At 47.7% G+C, this 27,581-nt stretch overlaps 1 protein-coding gene across 1 annotated transcript; it reads left to right on the top strand.

Moving 5' to 3' along the window:
* Positions 1-11,450: 11,450 nt before the first annotated feature.
* s1pr2 (sphingosine-1-phosphate receptor 2) lies at positions 11,451-27,538 on the top strand. The gene is made up of 2 exons (XM_084678621.1): positions 11,451-11,961; positions 24,351-27,538. Exon 2 carries the CDS (start codon positions 24,427-24,429, stop codon positions 25,540-25,542), a length of 1,116 nt encoding a protein of 371 aa, XP_084534747.1. The 5' UTR covers positions 11,451-11,961; positions 24,351-24,426; the 3' UTR covers positions 25,543-27,538.
* Positions 27,539-27,581: the final 43 nt, after the last annotated feature.

Genomic DNA, 27,581 nt, shown 5'->3' with positions numbered 1-27,581 from the left:
TAGGAGTGTGCTGGAAGCAGGGAGCAGCCTGTGGAAAATCCAGCAGGATCCAGGTATCTTTAACTTCCAGACGGCAGAGTGCCACGTGGCAATGGAACAATGTGAAGGGAGAGGGGGTCGGTCCAGTATGAGAAGTTGAGTTGGAGACCAATAGCTGAGCATTAGCTTTAGTTTGTAGTACGGTGTGGGATCATTTCTATTGGTAAATGATCTATGGGCTCTTGGGCCTTTGTTTAAAGTCTAAGTTCAGGAAATCCTCCGTATAGTTAAGTCAGGGAGACTCAAAGACAGACTGAGAATACCGTTCCCTGTTTCATCATGTGGCTGGTGTGTTCACAGTCGCTCAAATATACAGTATAACTCACTGACTAATCCTCATTATCAGTGCCATTTCACAGACACACCTGCCTGTCTTTCCATGTCAAGGGGAATCATGACTGAGTTGCAACAGGTTTGTAACCGGCGGCTTCCAGCTGACTTTGCAGAAACTCCACTCTCAGTTCCAGAGAGGTGCGTCCGCCCCTGGCCACTCCCGGTCTGCAAAACACAAAGAGAGCAGCTCTGCCAGAAACCCCACAGCAGCGCCCAGAGGGAGGGGAGGGGGGCAGGCCAGGGAGGAGATGGGGGAACTGGAGGTGCATTCACTGGTGCTTCCAGCCCCTGCTCAGCTCGCCCTTCTGCCTGCAGGGACATTGGTGGGCTTGTGCCCAGATGTGAGGGCGGGACACTGAACTGGCAGTCTGATCCAGAGAGTGTGGATCCCTGCCACTCTCTCCAGCCATTCTCCCTCCACAACAGATCTGTAGCTTCCAGGCACTTCATCACTGACCCTGTGCCGATTCTGACAGGCAGAACTGAAGAGCATTCACACCCACCCTGACAAACACACACACACACACAGACACACGCACACACAGAGACACACACACACACACACATGCAGCTGTAACCCACACTCTTTCTCCTTGAGACATGCAAATTGTTCAGACACAGGAATGGCTTACTTAGAAAACAGAACTTTGTGTACTCGGAAATAGCCGTCATCAGTTCCTCTCACAACGAGTCTGTATTGAACATCCAGTCCGTGTGGAGACTTGATGTGCTTAAGGGGTCTTTCTACACTCCCTCTGACTATTCACGCTCCAGTGAAACAGAGCATTCAGATAAAACCAGCCGTGAGACGGGGGAGGACATTCGCAGATAAACTCTGAACCCACACAATGTGAACATTCAGACATCCTCGTCACGACTCTCGGCGCTCGCTCGGCGACTCTCGGCGCAAGACGGGGCCTCCTCTCCCCGAGCAGCCTGGAAGCAGCGCGTGATTAGAACGTGTTTGACTCACCAGCTGATTATCTAATTGTGTTCCCGCTGCCGAAGCATGTCGTGCGATGCATCAGTACCCTAATGACATGATCTCACTTTCTGGAAAGTCATTCAAAGAGTCAAGGCGGAGTAGAATGACCTATAAAAGATCAACGTGCCAAAAGGAAAGTGTCACATGGAGTACACGCGCACGAGTCTGGGACAAGACGCAGAGTCCAGAGACGTCATGTGAAAGGGAGAGGAAAGGAGTCGAGGAGGCAAGCGGAGGCCGCCGCGGTCACCGTGTGCCCGCGGGGTCACGGAGAAAAGGTGGAGCGTCATGAGTCACCGCCGTGTGGGAAAAGAGGGAGAGGCCATAGTTTCAGGTCTGATTGAAATAATTGAAGTGCGTCCCTCGGCTGGAGTGTGCGTTGGTGGGGTGCGGGGTCATTACGGGAGAGGCGGGGAGCGAGAGAGAGAGAGAGAGCAAGGGCACAAGGGAGAAAAGGAGGGAGACGGGGTTCGGTGCCCGGGCAGATCTGGTTCCCATTAGACCAGAGGCCCGGGGGTTGGTTTGTTTGTACAGGCAGAACGTCCCAGAGGAGCTCGGAGGCTGAAGTTGCTCCTCCCCGTTGGGCTGCCATGGAGGAAATATCAGCAGTGGTTCTCTGTCTCCCCCCATCCAGTCCCCGCTCCTCATCTCTTGACTAACTTCCCACCCACCCGTTTGGAACAAACTAGGGCAGCACTTCTAAACTGTTTACGGATGTTCTGTGTTTGTGCTATTTCTGAGAGCTGAGCTGAGAGTTCCTGCCAGGGCCACTGGCCTGTTGCGGAGAATCTACTCCCCTGTGATGGATGAGTCATTCACATGTGAACCTAGCCCTTCTTATTAATCTGCCTGGATTAGCCTAATGGGCATGTGCGGGCAGGTCTATCACTCACATGGACTAAGGTTATGTTGGAACACATACACATATGCACACACACACACACACACACTCACACACACGTGCGCACAATCCACAGACCAATCCTCAAACGTTTTTCCTCCATTTCTAAAAAGTACTTTATGTTTAATGTTGGCAGGTACTATGCTTCACAACATTTTCCGTGTCGTTCCTGGCTGAAGTTTAGCTGTGCTTTTAAAAAAATAGTTTGAGAAAAATACTTTCCTCATAGCAACAATAGTGTCTGTCACATCTGTAAGTGTTTGTCCCTTCTCTGTTAAGATGAACAGCATCCCAGTTGATGGCAGGCCATAAAAGAGTAACAACACCAGTTCTAGTGCAGTGGCGCTAATAGTTAAATAAGGGTTTATTGAAAGCAGCCCAATGTTGACGCCACTGTGGAGGGACAGACAGGCCCGTAAAGGCCGGAGGATTGAGTGTCATGGTTCAAAGCTGAGGAGCACCTGGTCAGGTGACCATCCCCCATCTGCTGCTCAGAAGAAGGGGATGGCGGGGGGGGGGGGGGGGGGGGGCGGGAGGAGGGGGGGGGGCAGGGGGGTAAGGGCCAAGGGCCGAGTGGAGGGGGGTGATATTTCACCTCTGGTCCTGGGGAGGGAGAGGCTAGGGAGTGGAACTGTGATTTATGGAAGACAGAACTTAAGTCCAACTTTTCCTGGAATTCTGGGCCTTTGGAGGGGGGGGGGGGGTACAGGGGTGGGGGCCAGGGAAGCTATATTTCACTGTGGCCATTAAATACATTCACCTCCAGATGGAGCAGAGTCCAAAAAGCTAACGAACACTCCCTCCAGTCCTGCACAATGCATCAAGTTACAGGGGGACTCCTTTGAGAATAGGATTGTTTCTCAAAGTTGGACACCTACAGTAAAACTGCATTATTTGAACAAGGAGTTCAACAGTGCAGAGGATTAGGTAACTAGGACTGACCACAGCTGCATCAAATGGCTGCCGAAGAGATAAGAGACCAGCTTTGCAGCCGTCTATTATATTATGATAGCTTGTGTATCAAACTCAGTACAATGAGTCACTTACATTTATCCATTTGTGTCTTTTTGTGTGTGTGTAATTGTGTGTGTGTGTGAGAGAGAGAGACAGAGAGGGAGGAAGAAAAAGAGAAAGAAATACAATAAGAAAAAGAAATACAGGGAAGGAGAAAGCAGGAAATCAAAGAGGAATGACGAGAAACCGCCTTTGAATGAGTTTCTCAATACCCATGAAGATGTTATTGACCACAAGCTCCTACACGAGAAAAAGAAAAGAACAACATCTCCTGCATGTCCATGACACCAACTTCCTTTGCAGTTTGCTGACCCGATAAAACCATGCAGCGAAAGACTCAACCAATCGACCTTACATTTAATTATTCCCAATAGCTGTAGGAGAGGAACTTTTGTGAGCTGTTGATTTAATTGAAGACAGCTTTTCGTTGTGTTAGCCAGCAGCAATGTTCGTCATGTTATGGAGCATTCTTCCAGGCGGCTGCAGTGTTGCCAAATTCTGACTTTCAAGATAAACATGGGATGTTATCCAGAATTACTGCTTGCTCCATGGTCATGAACCACTGGTACCTCTAAAAGCTACAACACTCACACACACACACACACACACACACACACACACACACACACACACACACACACACACACACACACATTTAAACAGAAACAGACAGACAAACAGAAAGAAAAACACACTGAAAGAAAAACACTTGCATGTACACACACATACATAAACACACACATGCACACGCACACACAGTGTCTTGTAGAGGAGGAGCATGAGGCTGAGCAGGCTTGGGTCTGACAAGCTCGGGCCCTGTCCTTTGAATTTCCCATCACCCACTGCATCCTAATTCCTGCAAAGGGAAGTTCCCATAACTCCATGGGGGAATGAGCGCTTAGCCCATTTCACAATGTGCTCCATCCCACGTGTTCACATCGACGGCACCTTCTGCATGTGTGTATGCACGCACTCACGTGCGGTCGTGTGCGTGTTTTTCGTGTGTTGAACGAAGGTGCGTATGCCTGCTTTGACATTGTTTACCACGGGTAAACGGACGTCGTTGAACTTTCTTCATCTCTGAGCATGACAGTCCCAGACTGCAGCTTGCGCACACAAGCCAGCATCAGTCATCATATCGAAACTGAAGTCCCAGTGCATTTAAAGGGAGACCGATTCCATTTGACATCATGACTCCTATTGAACTATTCAACGAGAAATTCTATCTCGGGCAGCACGCTTTTGTCATCCATCCTCATTTCATTAAGTCTCATCTCTTTAAGTTTATGAAGTGTGTTGGCCACGTCTGGATGTAAGCGGGGAATGAGTAATGCTTTAACACTGGTCAAGTTTTCTTACTGGTCAATGATTCTGAGAGGCAGATGTGAGATTTTCTGTGTGTCGGGTAGAAACATTTGAGTTTCTTGTGTAGTGGTTGTTTACATTTTTTCAAATTAAAGCGTTTACAGAGTGGTGTTCAGTGGTGCCTACAAGAAGCCAAACTTTCTAGGCTCACTTTTCGAGGGGTTTCTTTTTCAATTTCTTTAATGACCAGTGTTTTTGCAGTTTTGATTGGCTGTGGCCAGTGTGTTATTTTAGATTTGATTGGATGTGACCAGTGAGGTCATAATGTATTTCTTGCACAGCTGTATCAACATCACCAAACTTAGAGCTAAAACGCTTTCCCCCTCCCCATCTTCCACTGGGGTCTGCCTCCCACTCTCCCTCCCACCTCATCTGGGCTTTGGAGACTTGTCCTGCTCCAAGTCTGTCTTGTCCCTGGCACCGTCTGGAGACTGAGGTCAGGGGTCATTGCAGAGGAACTTAGTGGAGGCAGTGGCAAAAACCAAACGCAGTACATGGGTCCTGATCCGTCCTCATAGCTAGGAAGTCAAATGTTCCCTAACGTTCCATAGTGACCCAGGGGAAACCCAGAGCGAGGGGACAACACTGTTGATCACTGTTGATACCAGTACCCCGCCAAGATGGCTATGAAACAGCGACCGTGCTGCTCTGATTCAAAGCTGTACTAGACGTGTCCTCCGCTGATTCCGCGAGGATTACGTGTCAGGAAGGGGGTCCTTCGTAAACGGACTGCAGCGTCCCGTCAGAGGGATGTCGGTGGAGACAGAGAGGTCTGAGCGACTGGAGGGGTTCCTGCAGCCAGTAATGAGCTGGGAGGGAGGGAGGTGAGATGGAGATGGGAAGAGCGTCCGGTCTGGCGGGATCAAAGAGTGAGGGGGGGGGCGAAGCATGCTCAGTGAAGCCACTGAAGCTCTCCCCCCCACCGACGGCCGAGGGTCCTGCCACAGCGTGACCTTCGTGATAGGACGCGGACGGACGAACACCGGAGGGAAGAACTATGGTTATTTTTTCACGTCCGCTTGCCAGAGGTCTGGACTCGAGAGTGGCTTTGACGTCAGCCCAGCTGGACGCTAGGTCCCCTGTGTGGCCACTTCCTGGTTTAGTGGTGGCTGTCTGGATCACGTCCCGCCACGCTGTGGGCCTGATTGGTCCAATAGACGGCAGTGCTTTGGGCTGTGTCAGGACGGTGTGACATCTAGACCCTGGCTGTCTCTCTGTCATCTCCTCGCAGAGCCTTTGTAACTTTACGATATAGGAATTTTTACCACCCTGCCGTGCTGCTTGTCATGCACACACACACACACACACATGCACACACACTCACTTGCATATGCGCGCGCACACACACACAAATTAAGCCCAGAGGGGACCATAAGAGAGCCTGATTTGAAGAGGTAGACTATAACTGCTGTGGTAGCCTGACCCTGGTCCTGGTTATCTGATGCCCCCTCAACATTGACCCCTGCAGCCGACTCTGCAGTTCCCCCATGGGAATGACCAGATAAGAGGGAGGGATGTGAGAAATGTGTTTGTTTTTTTCATGCATTTGTTGGCAGAAGCCCTCTTCGGTAAACCCACCAATACAAACAAATAGTGCACGGAGCAAATCCACAGATCCATATGCACTGGAGCAAGAGTCTGCTCTTTGTTTCTCAGGCATGAAACGAGAGGCATGCGTGCAAACAACTCCTTGAGGTGAGATTCCAATAGTCGTATGCTTGACCTGCTTGCTGAAAGCTCAGTTCACCCTCTACTGACCAACTTCACTTCACTTCCTTCAGTCCTGCGCCTTCACCCATCCATGCTTGCTCAATTTCCTTTTTAGTAAATGTGGCCCCCCCCGCCCCTCCGTCCCCCCCCTTCTCAGCTTCCACCTCTTCAGTTCACAATGACCCACCCCTCTCCACCCTCCCCCAGCACACCCCTCTCCACCCTCCCCCAGCACACCCCTCTCCACCCTCCCCCAGCACTCCCCTCTCCACCCTCCCCCAGCAGTCCCCTCTCCACCCTCCCCCAGCACTCCCCTCTCTCCATCCACGCCAGCTCAAATCCTCAGCGTAGCAACAGTCTGCATGACTGCGTTCTGAGGCTCGGCCCTGGCATCTTATGCCGTCCTGCTGAGCCGTTGCTGTTGAACATCTGTGCTCCAATTCATCTTTCTCTTTTACCTGAGTAAGCACTTAGCAGGCACTGAGACTGGCCATCCAGTTAATGGAGAGGTGAAGGGATGGGAACAGATGTTTCTTAGTAAATCAGACATGAGTCCCAGCATGCGCAATAGCAGTTGCGTTTCCTTGTACGGACTCGTTTTGTTAAACCGCAGACATGACAATAAATATCTTGAATCTTGCGCAATAGTCAATCTGTTGAACACACAGAAAATGAAGAAACCAACCAATCATAGAAATTGTTACGTAAATATGAGCTAAATCAGTGATGAGTAAACAAGGACTTGATCAATTTCTAAACTGTGTGTCACTGACACAGTCAAATGCAGCCATAGCTGGTGTGCTTTTGAGACAAGAACCATTAGATACAAGAACGGTAACCCTGTCACGTCCAACACAAAGTCCAAACGCTGATTTAAACCTCCGAGCAGACTTCCTGACCTCCCATACAGGTCAAAGAAGATGCCTGGAAGGAGTGTTGGGTTTCCTAACCAGTGACAGGAGGAGACATTGATGGCTGCCATATGGTTTCAGGTCAAAACAACCGATTGTGCCTTTCGCTCTCAACCGTACTCTGTGAAGATGAAATAGCCTTTTCCAAAGTTGTGTCACAAGGTCACCGGCTGGGCCGTCTGCTGAAAATCCAGCCTGTGTTTCTGCTTCCCTGAAGTGGAACACACGGTGCATGTGTGTGTCCTCCATTCATGCAGGTCCACATAGGAGGACAACATATTAACAGGGCTTGTATCAATGCTCAAATGACAGGCCCGGCTTATGAAAACATCATTCTCCCGTTATAATGTTAATGGAGCATTGTGTAATCCTGGATGTGTGGACTAAAATGTGTTTTGATAAGGGTACTTAAGCAAAGCTCTATGAACACCCAGGCTTGATCTCCAGGAAGCCTCAAACCTCACGGCTCCCTCCCCCCAACCCCTGTGTCACTCCCCCAGACAGGACCTCCTGCCCTCCTCATCTCTTCACAACCTGGGTGGACAAGGGATGGCGGACAAGTCATACAACATCGCATGAAACACAATAGAAATGCCATCCAATAGAAGAGTACAGAGTCCAAAACAACACACACACACGTACATACACACACAACAACAACAGGCAAAGGACCATGGGAACAGGCGCTTCAGTCTTGGCTATAATAATAAGGTAACTCTATACTCCTGTGAGAGGTTCCTGGGCAAAAGGGGTGGGCCTCTAGGATATTTGTCAAGCACTAGCATCCACAGCACCACAGTGACACTCGTCGAACCACAGAGTTGTAGCATCACAACAAAATAGAGAGATCACGTACATTCAGAGACGTGCACACACACACACACAGGAAGAAGCACGCAGGAAGGAAACACGTATTATGCAATTTTCAACACTGTGAAACTAATTGTCATAAAAAATACTTAACTAAAGTGCATGCCTAAACACCCCCAAAATCCTGATGCCTACATACACAGTCGCGGCCGATATGGTTGTGTCGTTCGTTTTGAGTTTGTAGATGAAATAACCTACGTGTGGACAATAGAACGAATCTCACACCGCAATGAATAGCTTCAGTGTTTAAAGACTTGGACTTCTATTGTGCAGTGAGAAGGTTGTGGTAGAGATAAGAATTGAAGTAACGCTATACCTAAATCTGAGGGAAATGAGACCGGTTTGGCCTTGCAGACTGTGAACAGGCACCAACACTTCAACCACCCTTGACAGCAGCTCTACAGGGAACACAGATTAGACCGCCTGACTCCAGGAGCCACTGTTGACTCTGTCAGTGATGGGTTATGGAGAGGGAGAAAACTCTAATGGTGTGTCATTGTCCCTTCTTCACTTCCTGGATTGAACCACGCGGAGCCCCGGGTTATTGATGCTTAATGGTGCAGGTTTAATGATTTTTTTCCGAGGCTGCAAGCTGCGCTAGTCATAGCCTGGAGGAAGAAAGCCTATTTATCTAAAAGCCATAACACATTGATTTTAACATCCATGTACAATCACATTGATAATTCTCAGAATATGGCCTATTTATTAAATAATGGGACCATGCTCAAACATGCTGTGCAAAGCCTCTTAGAGGCTTTTGCATGTATACATTTTTTGGGGGTTGTTTGTGGTAAACGATTTGCCCCTGTGTATGACGCAAAAGGGTCAATGTGTGCATTTTAAGCTATGGCATGAGGAACATGTTGAAGTACCATCCGGCTTGACAAGCATCGTTCAGTGTCAAACATGTGACAGTGACCCATATATGTGTGACAGTTTGATCATTACAATATGTGAATTCTATTTGGAGTTGAATCTTCATATATGTCACTTTGCTCCTCAGGTCATATTGCGTTTCAGAACTGTAGTGCACATGACCCAAGGAACATTCACTGTGCCAAAAATAACATGTCTAACTTTGGTCATGAGTTCAAAGTATCTGCAGCATAAAAAATAAGGCTTACCCTTCTGATACCATGCCTCACTAACTCTCAATAGGAAGTGATGAAAGTCCTTCCTCTGCTTTTACTACTTTAGAGAAGTATTTACTTACATATGAAATTGTAACCTAGGAAAGGTACATCAGTCTATACATTGCTGTTGAGCAACTGGATCTCTTACCATTAGTGTTTGTGCTAATGTACAATACTGACCTGTTTAGCATACAATGCACACATGTTCACTGAACACAATTGGTGAAGTGTATGTGTAGAAAATTCCTTTTTCAATTAAGTCAAGTAAATTGTGTATACATATTGTAATAACGTCCACAGTGTAAGCCAGGAACTAAAAGTAGAATTACAAAAAAACGTTTCTGAGTCTTGTGAGGATAGTTTGCCTTTCATGAAACTCGTTTCCTGTCATCCTGGAACTGAAAATGCACGCACTTGGTTTCATTTATGTGAACATTTTTGTTTGACTGTTGAGTAGATGACAAGGTTATAGAAGAGTCAGGTAACCACAGTTTGCTTTGAAGCAATTCATACTGACATTCAAGAAAGCCATTTGTTGGTGTGCAATAGCTTACGTGACATTGCTAGTAAAATGTGTCACCGGGTAGAGCATGTAGTACCACTAAGATAAAGGATATAATGCAGGGACCAAGATTTGATTAACCCTGGCTCAGGCCATTTGCTGTCTTCCCCTCTCATTGTTTTCCTGTCTCTCTCTAACTGTCTCCATCAATTAAAAAAAGAATTTGAATAAATCAAAAAAACTATCAACACCAGTCTGTCTACAGTACCAGGAAACACCAACAGGTGGTATGCAAGCAGGCCCAGTCCCCTCGCTACGCTAACCTGATGGGTTCAGTTTGTGGGGCTTTTGGGGTGCTCCTCCAGAGCGGTCTACATGTTGGTCGTCCTGTGGGACTTGATAGGGGAGGTAATAACAGCTGCCAGATGTGGGGAGTCCCTGGAGCCCAGTCACATTCTCACAGACAAAGGAATGCTTGTGAGTACAGCCTCTACAGGAAGTGAGGTCAGGCCTTGACCCCTCCCCTGAGCTAAGTGGGAGATGCAGGGGTTCCTCAGTGGAACACTAGCAGTCTGAAACTTGTCCCGTCATAAAGAGCTCAGAGGCTGTCTATGAGCTTTCCTAATTCCTCACTGTCTACGAAACCTGCCAACATACGGATGGAAGGATACACTGTAGATGAAAAAAAAGAATGGAAGAAGTGTTTGTCAGTTTTGTCTTTCAGAACATAAGAGCGAATGGAACAAAATTGAAACAAATGAGCAGTGATTTCACAATTTCCCCCATTTATGAGTGAGATCGTCCTACACAGGATCTGTAAAGGTGGGTGGGTGGACAGATAAGTGGCCAGTGGGGGTGGGGGATTGCCACATCATGATCATGTCTTTCCTCACAGCTGCAGCTCTCTCCACAACTCTGTCATGCAGACTGATATGAATCACTGGGAGAGTGGGAGACATAACAGCAGTCATTCCTTGTACTGACGTATCTCACCCAACACTTGCTTGTATGGGTATATGTGAGGACCTGAAAGGTAGTCTAGGTTTCATGATGATGCGTATGATGCCATTCTGCATCATTGTCTTGAGGTTTGTACCTAATGCCACTACTTCACCTACCTTAGTAGACCTACAGTCATACTGCAATTCAAAACATTTAAAACAGACAAAGTCCATAAAAAATTGACTTTATAAAAAAGTTAAGTATACACTTTAAATTACACAAAAAAGTGTCATCAAATACGTTAATGTATATTACTGATTCCATAACTGTAAGCATTTTAAATAAAGTTAGCTTTGAAAAATAGGTAGGCTAAATGCTTGCAGTCAGAAGCAGCTACTTTTATCGGGTTGTGTCGTGATAACAGTGATATGTCCATGACAACCAAGACAGCTTTTAAAGCAGAGGTCAACAAGGGAATGGACCCCAGAGATATACCTTTGCAGTGGTCGAGTCACAACTCTCAATGGGAGACTTAAAGCACGGAAAGAGGAGAGGAAGTGAGGAGGTGGAACATAAAGGATGAAACATCTGGACTTAATTTGTATTGAGAGAAAAATAGACTACATACACGTGACTGTTCGCCTTCACATTTTAGAGACATTATTGAGTACAAATAAAATTAAATGTGTTCATGTATTTTTTTCGAGTAGCCTTAACCTTGCATGTCTTGCCAGTGGAACCCATACTATTTTTACAGTCGATAGAGTAAATGAGTCCATGGTTTGTTATGCCATTAACCCAGAAGAAGCCGTGGTAGTGTTGGTGTATGTGTGTGAGCGCGCTCCTCCCTGACTTTCCCATAGCCTATGGAGCTGTTGTTCTCCGAGTTAATGCAGGCACAGTCAGACGGACACGGAGAATACAGCAACAAAAGAGAAAGTGTTAGCCTTAGCAAAAGTCTGAGGCATTCTCTTATATGCCCCTTTTCAACTAAAAACAACCAGTTATCGTAAGAGTCGAAACATTTGGATTTTGAAAGAGAGGTTACAGGAATGGATCCACCAGTTACAAAAACAGGACTGCCCAATTGTCTGCGAAACTTCTAATAATTTCAAATTGTACTGATCGCCAGAAGAGCGCGCAGACGGGGTCAATTTCGTAAAAGGATTGGGAAACTAGCCACATGATAAAACTTTGTTGAAGACACTGATTATACGGACTGCTGTTACGCTGAGCCGTTCGACATTGCACATGGGGTGAGTGATCAGGATATGTAACGTAAATTAAGCCTATACAAATTATAGCTTTTGCAGCACACATGACATCGCACGTGTTGCAATTTTTTATATATAAAAATGTGCCTATTTAATGTGTTACATCGCGATCAACTGAATGTAAAATACACTTGTGGTAATGGTAACCATTGGATTGAGTAGGGTCAATTGGGATTGCTTACACGAGGTTTCCCAGATAAACTATCAACATGATCTAGGCATGATAGTCTCCACTACACAATAACAACATGGCAAGAGAATCAACACACTATTGCCTAATAATATCTTAACTGATCTGTTAGACTGCTATTCAGCAAAATCCACTGTCAGCTGTTTCTTTACTCTTTTCTATTTGCTTTGTCACATATGTTTGTGTCGCGGTAGTCAACGAATAACAGCAGTGTTAAATATTAGCAAAGAAACTGGCCACTGTTCACAGATTAGCGCTGCACAATCTTCATTGTGGTAGGATAGTGTTGAGGCACGCTGAACTCCCTGGCGTTTGCTCGCAGCGGGGCTTCACGTATTGTAGCCGTTGCAAGACCCACCGCACCCCCTACGGTGTTGCCGAGGTTTGCTCATCCCTTCATTGTATAGGCTGCATTGTGCTGAGAGGATGTATTAATAAGACAAAAGATCCCATTATACCATCTTGCCGAAGTGGATCAGTTTTCCACGATGGTCAATTGCGCGTTTGATAACAGTGACGCACCACACCTTCTAAATTAATCTGAAACATCTACACCAAATTGCTTAATGTGTTAGTTTAGATTTTTAGTTATAATTTAGATACGTTGGATCAACCATGGTTATTTTTCAATTGACTGAAACCTGCTAGCTGCACATTCACAGTTTTCTGTTTGAAGCCAGATGTCGACGCCTACTACAGTTCTGTTGATGTCTGTTAAACATTAGCTAAAATTACAGTGTTTTTCAGGTATCTGGTTATACTGTAACTGTGTGTTGAACTGGATCCAAATGAGCTGTGTTAAGCGAAGGTCAGAGCTAGTGTGTGTTTTATCATTTTGAATGGAATTACCTATTGTGTCATGCTGACAATGAAATTCATTGTGATTCGTGTCCCTGTGCTGAGAAAGATGAGCTTTACAAAAACACTGTACAGTGAGAAAGAGGTGTTGGCTATATAGTCATGCAACACCTTCTGTTAAGAGATTTCCCGAATCACAGTGAGATAAGCTGATAAGGAAGAGGAACTCGTGTTTATTACCCAGATAAAGCCACCCATCCGTCTTTCCCTTTTTCTCTTGGGGATAGTTGTTCTTCTCAGTGTGGAGCAACAAGACCCTCTCAAAAGCTGGTGATAGCATTATCTCAAGCTTCAGCAGTGGCTATAAAATGAACGCTCAAATGCACTTGGGAGCCACAGGGTCTCAAACACCACATAGAGATGAGCAAACGTTTCTCCGTGATAATATCATTTTAGAAGGAGTGAAGTGGGAGACGGGCCCAGAGCAGAGGAACATTAAGTGTTGAATGGTTTTGTCTGCAGTTTCATTGTCAAGCTTGATGTTGTATCAAGATTTGTATCGATTGATTTTGGGGTATGGATGTGTATAGGTACTACTGGGGGCAGGGGGGTGTTGGGTTCTATAGTAGACATTGATTGGCTCCCCCAGAATGCTGTGTGTGGACTGACTGGAGATGGTCCCTGATGCGGGCAGCTTGCCGTCTGCGTTCAGCACCATGTGATGTCGCGGCTCATTACACCGGAACAAAACCAGCCAGGCTGCCACCGCTGACCGCCGCTAGCCCTCCTCACACACTCGTTCACACACTCGCTCCGTCCCCGGGCAGAGAGACGGTGTCCTAGGGTGCCGTTAAAAGCATTACCAGCTTCAGAAAGCCGTGAGAAGAACCCCTGGTCTGGCACACATGGTTCCGAGCTTAGCAGGCCTTATAGAGTCACTCTAAAAGCCATTATGTCAGACCACTGTGAGACTGGTTTAGTCCAGCAGAACATGACATCATGAGGTCAGGAGTCGTCTGGGCGCTGTTGCCCACCCAGTTCAGTGCTCCGTGGTCTAGTCCCCCTAAACACCGCCCTGTGTTCTGGGGGTCACATCTGCAACGGGGACTCCGCTGAGCGGAGACGGCAAGGAGTGCGTGAGAAGTGAAGTCGAATACGTTGGTGAACAAATAAACAGATGGAGGAGTAAACGCATGGATAAATAAATGAATGATAATTCTGTGGTGGGAACTTGACGTGTGGGATTCATGGGCTGGGTCATGTGGAGGTTGACGGACGGGATGTGTTTGGTGTGGGTGGGGCCATCCCTGAAGGACGCTCGGGTTTCAACATGGGCCTGGGAGAGGCTGCTAAAAGGAAACAGTGAGACGGCTTTTCCTCAGGGAGACTGACTTCTTTTGTTGTCCACACACACAGTACTTGGTAGGCCATAGCCGAGGGCCGCTAGCTGTGAAAGATCAGAGGACCACAACAAAGCAAACTTTCCCCAAAAGGTTTGGGCTTTAAGCTGGTTAACTCGAAACAGTCCTAGGTGTCCACAGGTCAGTCCATTACATTCAGATAACAACAGCTAAGATCCTAGATCTTGGAATGTTGTGTCGACTACTATGGAGTCATTGCGGGTTTGCCGCAGTGATATTAATAGTTCTGCTCAGCGGTGCCGCAGCCATCTGAGCTGCTCAGGCTGATTTTAGCTGGAGCTCCCATTGGGTGTGGCGGGTCGGTGGAGCAAAATAAACGCCTTCTGTTGCTGCCGGAGTGCAAGTCACAACAGACAGCCGACAGCATGAAACGTATTGAAACGAGGCCAAGAGAAAAAGGGAGTGATCAGTAAAATACAGTCTGCAAACACACACAAACGCAAACAGGCATCCACAAAAAAAAAAACTAATCTGTCCTACCGACACTGAAGCAGTGTTAGGAATACTTGATGAATATTTACTTGAGCGGATTTTCTCTACAGAGTGAAGGTTTTGCCTATTTTGGGAAAGGACTGTCTGTTATTCCCTCACAAAAATCCCCTAGCAGCTTTACAGAGTCTCATTACACCTTCTCCATTGACTTCCGCCATCTATTGGACCTGAAATGGTTAGACACTAATGCTTGTAGTGACAGGCCAGGATTTCCTGAAACATGATGGCAGGAACTTTGCTCAAAAGATCCTGTCTTTGTAGTAATGCTATTTTGGCTTCAGGAGTATCATATTTTTGAAGCATTGGCCAGCCAAACTTTGTCCAAGTGTAAGGGAGTGTTTGGACTTTTTGGAATCTCGCCATCCTTGGCACTTAGATGAGCCATCATTCAAATGCAATTCTGTGTTTTTAGCTTTTGGTTGCTATTGTGGTTTCGGAAGACACGAGAAAACACTTAGCAAGCTGTACGTACGTATGCCGTTTTTTTGTGTGCTTTATGAATAAGAGTTGATTGAGCATCTCTTGCCGGCGGTAGCAGCATAGTTTATCCATGTGGTCATGTTGTGGTTCCCTGATGTCTGGTCAGTCGCAGCAGTCAGGTTGCAGGGATGTTGGAGCAGGTACACATTTAGAAACAGAGGGTTTTCGGAGCCCCCTCCAACTCCTCCTTTTCTGGCATCCTTTGTTATCCTGTCTAGCTTTGTTTGTGCAGCTGGAGAGAAGCCTTACTTCACCCCCCCCCCCCACAAAAGAGGGGATGTTAAAGGAGGGAGTTGAGGCCTTAGAGCCAGTCCTCAGTGATTACTCTGTCTAGAAGGAAGGAGCTTAGGCTGAAGAGCGGCGTTGAACCAGCTTAGTGACTTGGAGGTAAAAAGTTGGTCTCGGCTAAGGAATACTTTCTTAGAAGAAAGACGGATGAGGTGTTGACATGACCTACATTGTCCGACGTAGCTGTTAGGTTGTTTACCCTGCAATGAAGTGAAGTTGACCTGTCCCATTAGCAGTAAAGCAAACACACCATACACACACCATATAGGAGTTAGCATAGCTCATGAAGATTGAGATGGTGTCTGTCCTAATTGACAATTGGCAAGACACTGTGTCCACATTTCTCCCAAAGAGTCAGGGTCAAAGGCAAAGTATCAGTTGCATGACATGATGTCACGTGACACTCCCACAGTGTGTTAGCATCCAACCGTGTCACAATTCACAATGCACACCATTACGTCATTGTGCTCTTTCGCAACCATTTTATTCAAAATGGTCACGTATAATTTTAAAATAAATGGATCCAGCTGTGATCAAACTTCAACGTATTGGTGTTGCAAATGTCATACTGTCAGGCATACACCGGATCTCATTACAGAAAGCTCTACTGTATTTCATACAAAGACTGTACGTGCGTCCTGTAAACTGTGAAGGATATAACAAGGCTGTAAAATGGTCGCAACATTTCCCAGAACCCCATAACTCTGAGCAGTATGGAAAGAAGCCCGACAGTGTTCACTCTCCTTCTCCCCCTAAATGTTATCTACTTTTCAGTTCACGGTGAAGATATGGAACAACGGCCATCACCACTACTATATGTACTCAGGGACTGTTGATTTGGTCTGTTATTAGGGGAGGTCTGTGGCAGTTGTGGTTATTGTTTGGTCCAGACCAACTTCTGTCTTTGTTTCAATCTTGGTTGTGTGATAGTGACTGGTTACAACACTGTTTTCTCTCAGGCAACCATGGCTTTCTCTGACAACAGAGCTGCGTTAAATCGAACTGCATCCAGCCAGATCATTTCTTTCCTTTGTTTTGTTTTTGTGCAGGACCTTGGTTTTTTTTTCGCCTTCCCCATCTCCCCCCCCCCCTTCTGCTCTCCTGTACCACCCATCTTCCCATGGTTGGGGCATCCCATGACTCACACACGGGCACGCACGCACGCACACACGCACAAACGTTGGTCATTTCTGGGAAGTCACTCGCATACACCCCCACCCCCCTATACACTCACCCACACTCTCGCACACACATCGATAGACACAGCAATGGGCTGTTATCATGCATGCATGACAACATCAGAGCGCATGAGAGTGGACCCTCATGCGCGCACACACACACATGCCAGTGTGCGCTCATGTTATTGTATTGTTCCTGCGAGATCAATTTCTCTCGTCTCTTGCCCTCACGTGAGCCTAGGTGGAGTCCCAAGGTCTAGGGGACGAGGCAGAATAGGAGAAGGGAGCCGGGACAATGAGTAGTTGAATGTGCATTCAAGGCCATTCATTAAGGGATACCTGACTGTGTAGACAACAACACGGCAAGGTGTGAGAATAGCAGGCCCTGCTGAAACCTGAGGCGAGAACTGCGTCTGCAGGCTCCAGCTCAGACCCGGCCCCAATAAAAGCACACATTATTCCACATTATTCGGATTGAAACCAGCCAGGTCTGATCCAGCAAACCCCAATGCCCCCCCCCCCCCCCCCTCCGTTTCTCACCACGTGTCTGCATACATCTTTTTCCGTCCAGGAAGTGTTTCAGACAGGCCTAAATATCCCCCCCCCACCCCCGGTTGGTTCCGCGCTGCACCACAGCTCAGACACACTGTATGGAACAAACTTCACAGCTGGATGTTTCTCACTCGTTTCTCAGAAAGGTGTGATTTTGACTCGACAGCCTAACCACTTGTCAGTTTGCAAGAGCTCAGTCAGCTGTAGGCTACGTTCTACAGATCACATTGTGCATGAAGCTGACTGCAGACAACTAGCTTCAGGCCGTGCTGCAATGACAACTGAATGTGGCATCGAAAGAACACATTTGCCTCAAAGAAGTAGCTCTAAATACATACTTCCTGATGTGCTCTTAATCACCTTTGTGGCCTCTTCTTTAGGTCTCTGTGGTAAGTTTGAGCGTACGAGAAGAAGACAGGGTTGGGGACACGGAGATTCTGTCTGTAAATCAGCCTGGGTGATGAAAGGCAGACATGCACAGTTTTGCATCGTAATACTATGAATAATTAGGGATAACTATGTGGCGGGGGATGACAGGGATGGTCCGAGGGTGAATGTATTCCAGTAATTGCCTCAAAGGCGCCCACCCCTCGGCGAGCGTGCCCCCCTGTGGGGCAGATTGGGGGGGCTGTCGATCACGGGGGTTACTTCACAACACCCCACTCTACGTGGCTCTTTGTTCCCGATTGCTCCCACTCTCAGTGTAGGGCCACCAGCAGCACGTAAACGGCTGCTGTAAACAAACCATGACACGAGTCCCAGACAGGGAGAGAGATAGAGAGTTGGGAGATGCGATGAGGGTGAAGTTGCATCTACTGAGCATCGCTCCACCCGTCCGACTGAACTGTGCTTGCAGACAAGACCCTCAGAAGAGGCTGTGCTCAAACTGTCACGAGTCTGATGAGGGGAAAGTTAATCCCCAATTACATGATAAGAGACGCTCCTAATACCAGGCAGCTTCAACACGATTATAATGAAGTCCCAAGAATGATGCTGTTTTGGAATTACCATAATAACGGACCTGGGATGAGGAAGGCATGTGTTTTCACTGGAGTTGCAAGCATGGCCTGCTATCTTAGAAAAACACCCTTTCTGTGAGCAGAAGACAAATGGCTCAAGTCTGATCTTATCTGATGAATAACTGGATTTCTTCCTCTTTGATTTATCTCTCCCTGTCACTGATAAGATACCATCATGAAAGGGATGCATTAAAATAACGACTTCACCGATATTTTATATACTATATATCTGAATTGAACAGTTTGGTTAAGCTAACCGACAGTGAATAGTGCTTGTCTGAGACATGGTTTGGCAAGTTTACACAAAGCAACAAAGACATTTTTCAGCTGTGTTTTTTTTCTTCTTTTTCCACTGTGCAGCTCCCCCTGTGGAATTCCTCTCAGAGCTCAAAACTGTGAGATATCGCAGGCCTCCATCTCGTATCTCGAGTCTGTTCCGCCTCTCGACAGTACAAGTCACAGAATGACACAGAAACAACCTCTCTTCCTCCTCAGTCTTCCTCTCTCTCTCTCTCTCTCTCTCGCTCTCGCTCTCGCTCTCGCTCTCTCGCTCTCGCTCTCTCGCTCTCTCAAAATCGTTTTCTACTCTCTGTCCACCACCCCCGGTGAACATTTAGCTGTTCTAGAATGGTCCACAATCTCTCATCTCTCTCTCGCCTCTGCACTATGCCCATGCTTTGGTGTTTTCTCCTCAACATAACAGCCAGCCCTCTACTGTGGTGTTTCAGAAATCAAATCATAGGTGCGTAATATTTGTATTTCATAGCCACCTGGAGAATGAGTTTGTTTCATTTGTTGAGAAGAGGAACTCCCGGGGATCTGTAATGTTATATCTAGGCACACCAGACCGTGGTCTGCAGATTAAGAAAAAAATAGAAGAAGAAAACAAGTTTTGGTGTTTGTCTGTAAAAAATGTAGACAAAATATTTTTTTCGGAAGGGGGGAGGGGGGGGGGGGTTGTGTGGGGAGGAAGGGCAGGCAGACCGGCAATGAGAAGTGACTAGTGTCCTCTCTCACTGCAGTCATACTCCAGTTGCAATTTGTTATTTTGGTGTCGGTTGTATCTGTTTGTGGATCCCCTGGGTCTCTTGGCTAGCTGTGTTATCAGCGTGCCTGTCGGCACTGAAGCGTGAAGGACAGATAAGAGCCCAGAAGAGGACGAGGAACGGTAGCCCTCCTCTGACGGCACCCTATCTCCCCAGAAACACCAGCTTCATCTGAGACCGCATGGCCGAGAATCCCCCCGAGGGTCAAAGAGCCCTTACAGGGGGCTTACGCGTGTCTCACAAGAGAGATCAATCCCACGTCGTCCATGGATACTAGTCTGCAGTCAGCGAGCCTAGTACTTCCCATGAACCATTGAAGGTATAGACCCCTACAAACCCGATCGACGGCACCGTGCCCAAGGTCATGTTCAGTACGTGGATGCAACCACGATCCTGTTTATATCCCGACCTTGCTCTGGGCTCTTTGAGCCCTACCCCGGTGTAACCCCCCCCCTAGTCTAGCTACTGCCACTGCAGTTCTGGGAACTTGGAACACTCCTGCCCGAGCTAGGAGAACTGTCTGTTGTCGATCAATGCTGCTGCCGTGCCAGTGTGAAATGAGTCCATGACCAGAGTCCTGGGGCATTAGGGATGGGCTGACAGCCACCCTGCTGCCACCTGCTATAGCACCAGTGAGGACAGGCTAGAGGCGTGTGGCTAACTGCTCGCTGTGTTCCAGTAGAGCCTGCCCTGACGTGCCCATGTGTGTAATGACTTGTGAGGAGGGAGACTCATCAAACTGCTGGTTGTGCAGTGGCTGACGAAGGCTGAGTAGAGTTGGGGAGGGGAGGTGTCTGTGTGTCATGGAGAGAGGGGGGGGAAAGAAAGGTTGAATGTGTGGGTTCCCTCTAAACATCTCGAGTTGTGGTGAAACATAGGTGATAGGACAACTTGTCTGCGGTCTTCAACCAGCCTGTGGTTAGGGTTGTATGTGGTTTGCATGTTTTCATACCACACACACACACACAGATGCCAGCCTTTATAGAAGAAAAAGGGCTCTAAAAATAAGCACATGTCAAAAGAACCGGTACCCTGAAAGGTTGCTAAATGTATAATTGACTCACAGCTTCGTTTTCTGGTCTTATTTCCTCTTTTTCAACGGATTATTGCACCATCTCTCAGCTCCTAGCTAGCGCTGCTCACAGAGAAGATCCCCCAGTCGTGAAAACAGGCAGCCAGGGACTGTTGGGGGATGGGGGAGGGGCAGGGTGGCTAAGGTGTTGCGCGCAACCCACGACAGCTCTATGAATGCTCTCAGAACTCGCCCACAATGCCATTAGGGCCGATAATGGAAGGGGAGGCATCCAATAAGAGCATTGAAGATACCCTGCCCGGAATGGTAAAGGCCTGAGAGAGATTAGGAGTGAAACCTTGACTGCTGCAGAGAATGTCTGTAGCCAATACAGCAGCTTTAGTCTGAGAGACCAGTGTGATCGACAGATGGCAGAGAGCAGTGTGTCTGGGCGACGGAAAGAGCAGATAATGACTCTTTACTAAGCAAACAGAGATAAGATGGAAATGCTGGTTTGCACTGTCACCTCAGACAAGGTTTATCAACTTAGGCATGCACTCATGGGTGTTGAACAGAGCATCCGTGCAAATGTGCAGGTTTTCTTTTTCTTTTTTTTCCCAGCACTCAGACAGTGCCATACAGTATGTGAGGCTCTCCCCAGGAGAAAGTGGAGCCAGATTGGCGTGCTGCCTGATGATGGCTTGGCTAGCAGGTGCGTAATGGCACTGTTGCTGGGGTACCTTCGGAGCAGACGTGCTGCTAATTGGGGCTTATCAGGTGCTGTTGGGAAAGCCAAACAACACCTGGGGCCTTTTGTGCTGCTGTCAGTCACGGCTGGACAGGGGGGAACTTTGCCTCATGGGATTAGCGACCAAAGATCATGTTACAGCGCCTTCGTATGATTCTGTCTGAATATTCGCCTGTGGAAGTAAGTGCACTCCTCTTGCCACTGCACATTATTTGCTAGGAAAGGACGGGTGGAAGTTGAAAACGCCGAACGGGCTGCTGTGGTTGGAGATAGCATCTTTCACAGCCCTTTCATCCACCATTCTCGAGCGTACGACATGAGGACAAGCGCTCTCAAAAGTAGAAGATATAAGGCTGGATGGAGATGTTAGAAGCGACAGGCAGACAGAGATTTCCTGTCTCCTGCCCCCCCACACACACACACACACTCACTTTGTTAGCTCTTTTGACACTGTTTCATAAGTGCAGAATGTTGGTTTCCTCTCGCCTTAATATAGCTCTGGCCAAAAGTACCGATTCTGCAAACTGGTCATGGTATGGTTTTACAGTTGTTTGTGCTAAGACGGTGTGGTAATCAAGTGGTTTTCTCATTGCTCCTCTGGCAGTCTAGATCATGGTCACAGACCCTGTCTTTTTGTGTTTGTTGTGGAGGATCACCAGTATGCTATACACGCACACAGCCTGCTGTAGACTCCCATCACACAGCTTGACTGCCTGGATCTGCAGCGGCCTAACGTATCGGTCTCTGTTCCGTGTGTGAGAGGCTTGGCGTGTCGGGGGGGGGGGGGGGGGGTGGGCGCTCGGCGCTGACAGGACGCCGAGTCCTTTTCATCGTGTCTTATTGTTTCAGGTAGGAAGGGGGGGGGGGGAGGGAGGGAGGACAGGTGGTGTGACCGTGCGCTCATTTTTGGCACACGGTTCCTCTGTTATGTCTACAGCCTTGAGATTATGACGCGTGTGTGTTTGTAGAGTCTGCTCTACTGTCTGCCAGTCATGTCAAAAGCGTCAGGCTGCTAGGAGCAGGGCCAGGTCGGGCATGACAAAGCACTGTGGCCAAACCAGCCCATCAGGTTTCACACGCTGTCAGATTCCTCGGTGACAGACGCCATGGTCGCCACGGTGACAGGGGGCCTTAAGATGCCAAACACATGAACAAAAGCACAAGAAAAACAACATGTTTAAAACAGCAGATAAATGAAGAAGAGGGAAGGAAACTGAGATGGACCAACCACACGCTGTCTCTCTTTGTCTCTGGGCAGACTGATGAATGGAGTCTGCGGTTGAGCCCTATTAGATTTGGGTGATCCCACAATAACAATATAATGATCTGTAATGTAACCTAATGTGATTACTCAATGTGACTGGCAAGCATGCCCAGGCTCAAAACCCCTTATTTCTGTCATTTTATGAACTCAGACTGGAGATTTGGAAGCAGCTGTATATAGCGTTTCTGAAAAGATAGTCATGTTTAATCCTGACATAATCCAGTTGCAGTAGCATACTGGAAGACTGTTCAACCAGTGATCCGACAATGGCTATAATAAGGAGAGAGGGCAGTGCTCTCCACTCTGAACAAGCTATTGTTCTTTGTTCCTGCGAGGAAACGGTATGCTGGTTATTATTGGCAACGTGAACAAGCTGGGTGTTGAATCTGTCTATATGCAGCTGGACTGGTGTGGTGCTAAGAGTGTCTATTTCTTTGGTGTGTGTGTGTAAATGCGTCGCAAACGTCCCAAGACTTGGCACATGCTGGTGTGTGTGTGTGTGTGTGTGTGTGTGTGTGTGTGTGAGAGAGTGTGAGAGAGTGTGAGAGAGTGTGAGAGAGAGGGGGGGCGAGCGAGAGGGCGGGAGGGAGGGATTGAGAGAGGAGGTGCGTGTGCGTCAAAGAGATGTCTCAGATTCCTGCCTTTGTGTCCAGATGCCGTTCCACATGGGCGCTCTCTCACTCCCAGTCCCTCACGGTCTCACCAGGATTTAGAGTCACATACAGCAGCTCCCAGGCCCAGTTTGCACTACAGAGGTGGGCAGGGCAGCAGCCAGCCAGGGGTAAGGAGAGGGATGGTGGAGGTGCAGGGCAAAAGCCAGACAGGGGAGGGGAGAGGGATGGTGGAAGTGCGGGGCAACAGCCAGCCAGGGGAGAGGAGAGGGGCGGCGGACGCATCAGTGTTGGGTTACGTTCAGAGCTGGGCCCCGGAGGGATCCCATTACCTTCACTATGGTTAATACACCAACACAAGCCCTAATTCGATTTCCAGATCCTCTTTCCTTTGTTTAGGCAAGTATGCATTAGTGTTCAATGCTGTGGCTGCAACGTCAAGGAACATACACACACACACGCGCGATTGGATTAAAGATTCTGTACGGCCCCATCCACGTTCTCTTTTATTCACGAGCTGTGAGTTCAAGAAGCGCCCATCCTCTCCTGTCGGGTAGTTGACCCAGAGCAGGTTTGGGACTCTGCCGTCCAGTGGGCTGAGATGGAGAGGCGTGGCTCGTGTGCTGAGGTAGAGCTAGCTCACTGGAGTGGAACGCTGCCTCGCACAACAATGGCGTGCTATATCAAGAGTGTTGACAGCCGAGTGCTTGGACAGGGTTAGCGGAATGTCCCCCGGTGGACTGAGACCTGCTTGCCGGCTGAGCCCTAGCACTCCAGACTGACACGGCATCACTTGCTCTAGCGACAAGTGACGATCCCAGCCAGTTGAACGTTGATGTCTCTCTTACATCAGAGAGATACCAAGTCTAATGTTTGACTGTGTGTGTCCGTGTTGAGGATTACGTATTGCTGGAATCTGTTAGTGGAGTCGCTGACGGTATCGGTTGCCATTCCATTCTACTTGTACAACAGCTCCAACTGTCTTGACTGGGTGGTTTGTTTAGCCGGAGTGGCCGTGTAGAAACACTGGACACTGTCATCACAGCATTGCTCACAGTCACATGTTCTTTATGGTTTTGTTGTGTAATCTCTGGCCCTTTTATTAGTAAAAACTAGCAAGCACCTGGTCTTTTTGAAGGAGGCCGCCGCAAAAATGATAAAAGATCGACTCGACTGATTCAGCTGTTTAGTAAATCTGACCCAGATTCGAATGGATCATTTCACAATAACTGACACAAACTCTCTCTCTCTCTCCCTCATCTTTCTGTGCAGGTGACCCAGAAAGGCTTCCTGGGCCTCTGAGACGTGACCTTCGGCCCAGACACGCCGCCTCCCTCCCGCCGTGTGAATGACTCTTTGTCGAAAAGCCGCCGTGCTCTGTCACCCTGTCGCCATGAAGAGCAAGTATTCCCAGTACTACAACAGAACCCTGATCCACGACTACTATGCCTTCGCTAAGGACATGACCCCGAAGGAGCTGGACGAAATGACCCAGGACAAGCCGGCGCTCCCCACTATCAACATCGTCATCGTGGTGCTCTGCAGCATCATCATCCTGGAGAACCTGCTGGTACTCATCGCGGTCTTCCGGAACAAGAAGTTCCACTCCGCCATGTTCTTCTTCATCGGCAACCTGGCCTTCTCCGACCTTCTGGCAGGTTCCGCCTACATCGCCAATATCTTCCTCTCGGGCCGAAGGACCTTTGAGTTAGTGCCAGTGCAGTGGTTCATCCGAGAAGGCACGGCTTTCATTGCCCTGGCGGCCTCGGTCTTCAGCCTGCTGGCCATTGCCATAGAGCGCTACATTGCCATTACCAAGGTGAAGGTGTACGGCTCCAACAAGACCTGCCGCATGTTCCTGCTGATCGGAGCCTGCTGGGTCACCTCCATCCTGCTCGGTGGGCTTCCCATCATCGGCTGGAACTGCATCGACGACATGTCCCGGTGCTCCGCCGTGCTGCCCCTCTACTCCAAGAAGTACATCTTGTTCGTGGTGACCATCTTCAGCATCATCCTCCTCTCCATCGTCATCCTCTACGTGCGCATCTACCTGATCGTGCGCTCCAGTCACCAGGAGGCCACCAACTTCCCCGCCTACGCCCTGCTGAAGACGGTCACCATCGTGCTGGGGGTCTTCATCGTGTTCTGGCTGCCCGCCTTCACCATCCTCCTCCTGGACACCTCCTGCAGGATGAACTCGTGCCCGGTCCTGTCCAAGGCCAACTACTTCTTTGGCTTTGCCACTCTGAACTCGGCGCTGAACCCCGTGATCTACACCCTCCGCAGTAAGGACATGAGGAAGGAGTTCCTGCGCGTGCTGTGCTGCTGGGGCCTGCTGCAGAGCGGGCGCCCCACCGATCGCTGCCTGGTCCCCCTGAAGAGTTCCAGCTCGCTGGAGCACTGCACCAACAAGCACGAACACCAGACCACTCCCATCATGCAGGACTGCACCACCTGTGTCTGACACGACGCTCACATCTGTCTGAATGTATGGGTGATGTGTGTGTGCGAGAGAGAGCGAGCTAGCAGGAGAACAAGATGGTGTGTGTGTGTGGTGGATCATGGAGGAGAGTTGTGTGCAGGTGTAGAGACTTAAAAGGATGAAAGCGCACCTGGGAACCTTCTGAACGCGGGGACACAACAACTGTCTGTTCAGAGACTGGTTACAATGAATCCCTTCTCTCATTACAATCATTTCAGTGTGAACTCACATTATATTGATTCACCCATGTAAGAGCGTGACAACACAATCATCCTGGAGTGAATCTGCTTGATTCCATGAATTTACAATCGCAGAGAATGTTCAGAAATGTGAAAGAAAAAAAAAACAACGTTTTAAATGTGTGGCTCGTCTCAGCAATCACAGTCATTGATGGAGATTCTTAAGTAATGGTTCTTATTGTACTTAGCAGCTTGTTTTCGGGTATGCAGACTTCTATTGAAAGCCAAATACACAACACCAAATACATACGTTAACATCAATGTTATTAAGCTTTCAAAAATTGCACTTTGTGGACATGTAAGCATTGTGCAATTGTTTATTTCTGTTGGCTGTTCCAGGATCGAACCACGTTATTTTCTCAGAGGAAAGGAGGCCTTTATATCCAGTATTGAGGCCTATTAGACAGGAAGCCTAGGCTTGTTCTAGTAAGCACTTCACTCCACATCGGCCAACCCCCATGAGTTAACCCCTTAAACAGGGCTATATAGTCTCTATATAAACATGCATACAACCCTTTGATTAACTGCAAAAAGTACTCTGCTTGCATATTATTGCATGAAATTCTAACTCATTTGTAAAAAAAATACTGTGTATATTACTGGTATATTACAGTTCGAGCTTCCTCATTAACATTCTTACCCCTCCCTCTTTGCCCTTGTAATCTGTCCCTCTCGCTTTTACTGTTGTCTTTTGTAACTTAACAGTTTCCTAAGAGGAAGGCCCAATCTGGAAGCACATTTCCTGAAGTGAGTTAGCACTGATACATTTCACTTAATGACAGCTGTCCAGCAACTCTCAACTTGGAGGGACTGTTGTCGTGACAACGTTGTTGCATCACAGCTGCATTGTGGAGTGTGTACCTGTGCCTTCCTCCTGGGGACTGAGGCTGAATGTAAGTATGAAGTGTTTGGGGCAGCAGCTCCATTGTTGACAGTATTATTGATCATTGCCTATTGTGCATTGATAATCTATTGACGTGCAGAGAGTGGGATAAACAGGGTAGGTCACTCTCACTGTGAAGTCTTAAAAAGCACATTACCAAAAATAATCCAGTTTTAATTGTCAAATACTTCAGTCAAACATAGGACGAAATGGGATCTGTCCAGAGTAAACATGTCTTAGTCTTCTCAAAAATCCCTCTCTTCCCAAAATCGAGAGCACTCCGGTTTCCGAGTCGGCTCCAAGGCTATGTGGGAGGTCGACCACCACTTCATCCTCTGTAGACTTACAAATCTCTCAACTTCTGTTAGCCACAGGATGTCCTGTTGTTCATTGACGGTTCCTGTTGTTTGACGTCGTCACACATACCTTTGACACGCTTCATGTTTCTGTGCAGGTTTTATGCCATCCAGACATCAACCTTCATTTGGTAGGAGTAGTAAAAGCACTTTGGCAGCTTACATAATATCTGCTCTCGCCCTTTTATTTTTATTTTTAAGACCGATGTGTTTAAGTTGGTTAAATCTTACCTATCACTTCACTTCAGCATTGTTGCCTGACCCTGTCTGTTTTTTTATGATATATGAATTACTATGTATGTAAGTATGTATGTATGTATCTATGTACAGTATGTATGTATGAACTCTGTTATTGTATGGAATGTCTTGTGTGCAATAGCCTTTGTGTCCATTAGCACGCTGCCTGTTAATTTGGTACAATCTTAAACACTAATAGAGGTACATAAACAATTTGTTAATTGCATTCCTTTTTTATAAAATAAATGAAATATCAAAAGAAACGATTATGGATTTTAATTGAGTGAATGTGAACTTGTGCAAGTG

The sequence above is a fragment of the Hypomesus nipponensis genome, chromosome 17 (assembly GCF_054491055.1).
Source record: "Hypomesus nipponensis isolate SF chromosome 17, ASM5449105v1, whole genome shotgun sequence".
NCBI lineage: Eukaryota > Metazoa > Chordata > Actinopteri > Osmeriformes > Osmeridae > Hypomesus > Hypomesus nipponensis.
The sequence above is the reverse complement of the archived record's forward strand: the minus strand, read 5'-3'. Positions and strand labels throughout refer to the sequence as shown.

Excerpts from the sequence above, each read along its gene's own strand:
- s1pr2 (XM_084678621.1), top strand. The coding sequence starts at position 24,427 with ATGACTCTTTGTCGAAAAGCCGCCGTGCTCTGTCACCCTGTCGCCATG.